Genomic DNA, 3,674 nt, shown 5'->3' on the forward strand with positions numbered 1-3,674 from the left:
CATAAAAAATAGGAGTCAGAGAGTAATAGAACCACAATCAAAGACTAGTGTTGAAAAATTATTCAAATTCCTTCCTTTTGAATTTGAATAATTTTTAATGAAGCGCGATGATAAATTATTATTATAGAATTATAGAAGACGCTGAAATTATAAATAATTGATGACATCATATTAATTTGTTTTAATTGAGAACAAAGAAAGGGGCTAAATGTTCAGATGAAAATTGCGTTAGATGCAAAAATAATTGAACTGAATTCTCAATTTCAATTGAAACTCTTCCTTTTGGTCTTGGTGAATTTAGTGATTAGTTTTACACATTCTCACAGATTTACACAGATCTCTGAGATTGTTCATCAGTACCCTTGGCCACTTAGGTGGAGGGGTGGGAAATTTCTCCGACTTTTGGTGGCACACAGATATTTAGCTAGATGGTTCCCTTTTAACAAAAGAAAAAAGTTTTTTAACAAAATTGATAAAATAAATTATATATGGATGTGAAGAGACGTAGGGAACAAACCAAAATTAGTAAATGTAGTAATATCTAGTTTAAGGAAAATAGATCCTGAAGACCGAGGAGTACTCCAAAATGCCGGTTTAAAAGGATTTGTGTATAATGTTAATAAAGATATTTTGGAAAATATCTCCATTGAAGTTTTTAACCTACTAAATCAAGACTTTCTTATAAGTGATAAAAATATATAATATTGTTTAGTGATGTGATTTGATTTTATGATAACTATTTATTCAAAGCTTGAAACTGATGCATTAATTAATACCATAAACAACCCAATAAGCAATTTATCACTAAGAAGAATTGAGATTTAAAAAAAAAAAAAAAATATTACCAATGTAGAGATTAAATACATCAATCTACCATTACTAATAATACAGAAATGTTGTTTATCTATGAATTAACAGCTATGAGATTTCCTTCACACCTAATAAATAGCAAAAAATCTTTTAAAAATACAATAAGTAATAAATTACTTATAATATTTATTATGATAATTATAATTATCATAATAAATTACTTAGCAAAAATATCTTTCAAATAATACCATAACTATACTTACAATGACAATAAATTAATAAAAATGGATAGTACTTGTCTAATGTTGCATCTCTTCTTGCCAAGATAAATTTCTGCCAACTTTTTAAAACATATAATATTTACTGATAGACTTTACTGTTTGAAGAGAATGAAAAAGATTATTTAATAAATTAAATAACAGTTAACATCTAATTTAAAAAAATATAATTTTATATAATAACAGCTTTCACCAGTAATAGAAGGACCAGTCAAAGCCAAGCACTCTTATATTATAAGGGAAATCTTAAAGTGCTTCAAGACTCCAAACAATGGAAAATTAGAAGTGCATGCCCGCTTGTGTAGATGGGTTATTTGGATTGGCTGGTATTTTTTTTTTTTTCGGCCAAGACTCCCATTGGAGTCCTATACTGCCTAACCATGGTTGGGGGTCAAAGTTCTTCATTTTGTGGGACCGCCACTCAATGAAAAAAGTCAACGTCCCAGGCCGGATTCGAACCGGCACCGCCAATAGACATCAAATTGGTAAGACTGTGTCTTAACCACTGAGCTATGGGCAGCCCAACGGTACAAGTTGGTCTAAATTTGCAGCTGATCCATCAGGTGTCGGTTTTTGGGGACAAAGGGCCCTGAGCTGCATCCATACGTTTGTTTTCAGTTTGCATTTCTTTAGAATCGCTAACAGATCAATATTTGGGGTCTCCGTGTTTTAATTAATTAAAGAATTTCCCCGACCTTTGGATTCAATAATTAACTCTTGTTTAAGGTTTTATATTTTAAAATTCTATCGATTAAGTTAATTGTTTGAGTATGCCCCCTCAAGCAATTTTAAATGGGACTTGGAGATGTTGCCCTCTAGTGAAAACATATGGAAGTGCAGAGAGTTGGTAGCCATATTGGCCTGTACAAGTGAAAAAGAGCAAGCACATTTTAAAAAGGCAACTCCACTTTATACAATGCAACATGAGTGAGTACAACTTCACCACACTCAGGCAAGATGAGAGGAGGAAAAAAGCAAGAGATAAACGTAACGTGTTCCATCGTAACATCGAATGAACATCCCACCAAGTAACCTATAATAATACATTCCATTATTCCTTGCAAACATATTAATAGTCAAAATTAATTTAATTTCAAACAAAATCTTATAACCCTATTGGCAAAACGAACTTAATAAATTGTTTTATAATAATTAAAAGAACAGAGGTTTTATCTTCATTTTGTTCATTATAATTATTTTATTTCAAATATAGTCCACTCCAGCAAATTATAAGTAATTTAGGTAATATCCCCCAATAATGAAACCCAGGGAATACTTGAATTATATAGTAATTAAATTAAAAAGTTTCTGGTAAACATTCAAGAGCGAAGGTTGAATTTATAGATCATGTAGTGCCTATTTATATTAATTTTTGTCAGCTACAACGTACATTGCTGGTATTTATGCTTTCACTCATTTCACTTGTTCTTTTTTATTCTGGAAATAAAGTAAATCAAATGTTATAGCCAAAAAAATTCAAAAGAACAAAATAACCTCATGGATACAGACGTTTGATGCTTCTTTTGTTTACCAAGAATTTGTGCAAGTCTTGGATTTAGTTACCTTGATATATAAATAAGGTAGCAAAATCGAGCAGTGTGGCAGGGAAAGAAACCGATGAAATCTTTACAAGGAGTGGCAAGATTAGACAACTACCAAATGAATAACATGATATCAAATATTAAACAAAATACAATTATAATTAAAAAAAAATCACAATAAATAAATAATAACAGCCTAAACAGATCTAGGTAAAACAAAGTAGAATTAATTGGTGCATTAAATTAAAAAAAGTACATCAAAAGGGTACACACTGAAATACTTGTATATTGATACTAAATTTATAGAATCTACAGTTTTTCATTAAATTAAATAACATTATTTAATAGAAAAGGATTCCTTTGTTATTCTAATTTATTTTTATATTATATTTAGTAATCTTCTACTATTTCGAAACATTAAAAAATTAATGTAGCTAATATTATCAGTATCACAGTTACTAACCGACAGCCTACTTAGTACTACTGTTACACCATATAGTGTAAAATAGGACTTATAATAAATAAAATATCAAATTTCCCTAAGGTAAACAGTAACACTAACCAATAAAGGGAATAATAGTTTGGCTTAGCACAAAGAAATATTTAGTATTAACAAATTGTATTATAATTATTATCACAATTTCTAACATTAAATAAATAAATAAATATCATTAAAACTACCATTATTAGGCCTGCTGCTTGGCTGAAGATTCATTGCAACCATAACAGATTTATGAAACAGACAATGCACTTACCTTGAGAATCTCAAGCTAATAATTTAAAATCTATCTTAGCTACTTAGAGGACTTCAACAAGGATTGTCCCAGTAGAATTGATGGCAACCAGAGTAGCACCTTCATGCCCTGACGGGACCACAAGTTGTTTTCCAGAACCTCGGAGCTCCCAACTGCGACGAACAGCTCCTCGCTCACCCCGTACTTGAACTACTTTCAAGCTGGCCCCCTCACTTTCTACGATGTGCCTACCGAAAAATATAACAAAAGACATAATATAAATGTACTTAAAAGTAATATAACTTTTGTAA

General features: G+C 30.4%; 1 protein-coding gene across 1 annotated transcript in view; it reads right to left on the minus strand.

The window, feature by feature from the left end:
* Window positions 1-11: 11 nt before the first annotated feature.
* The window catches only part of LOC106680819 (uncharacterized), a 9,223-nt gene continuing 5,560 nt past the window's right edge, over window positions 12-3,674 (minus strand). Inside the window, exon 4 of the mRNA XM_014420785.3 lies at window positions 12-3,611. Within this exon, the coding sequence (XP_014276271.1) occupies window positions 3,428-3,611 (184 nt within the window). The 3' untranslated portion in view covers window positions 12-3,427. The remainder of the gene's footprint in view (window positions 3,612-3,674) is intronic.

Source organism: Halyomorpha halys, unplaced genomic scaffold (assembly GCF_000696795.3).
Source record: "Halyomorpha halys isolate HHAL.00 unplaced genomic scaffold, Hhal_1.1 Scaffold291.1, whole genome shotgun sequence".
Classification (NCBI taxonomy): Eukaryota; Metazoa; Arthropoda; class Insecta; order Hemiptera; family Pentatomidae; genus Halyomorpha; species Halyomorpha halys.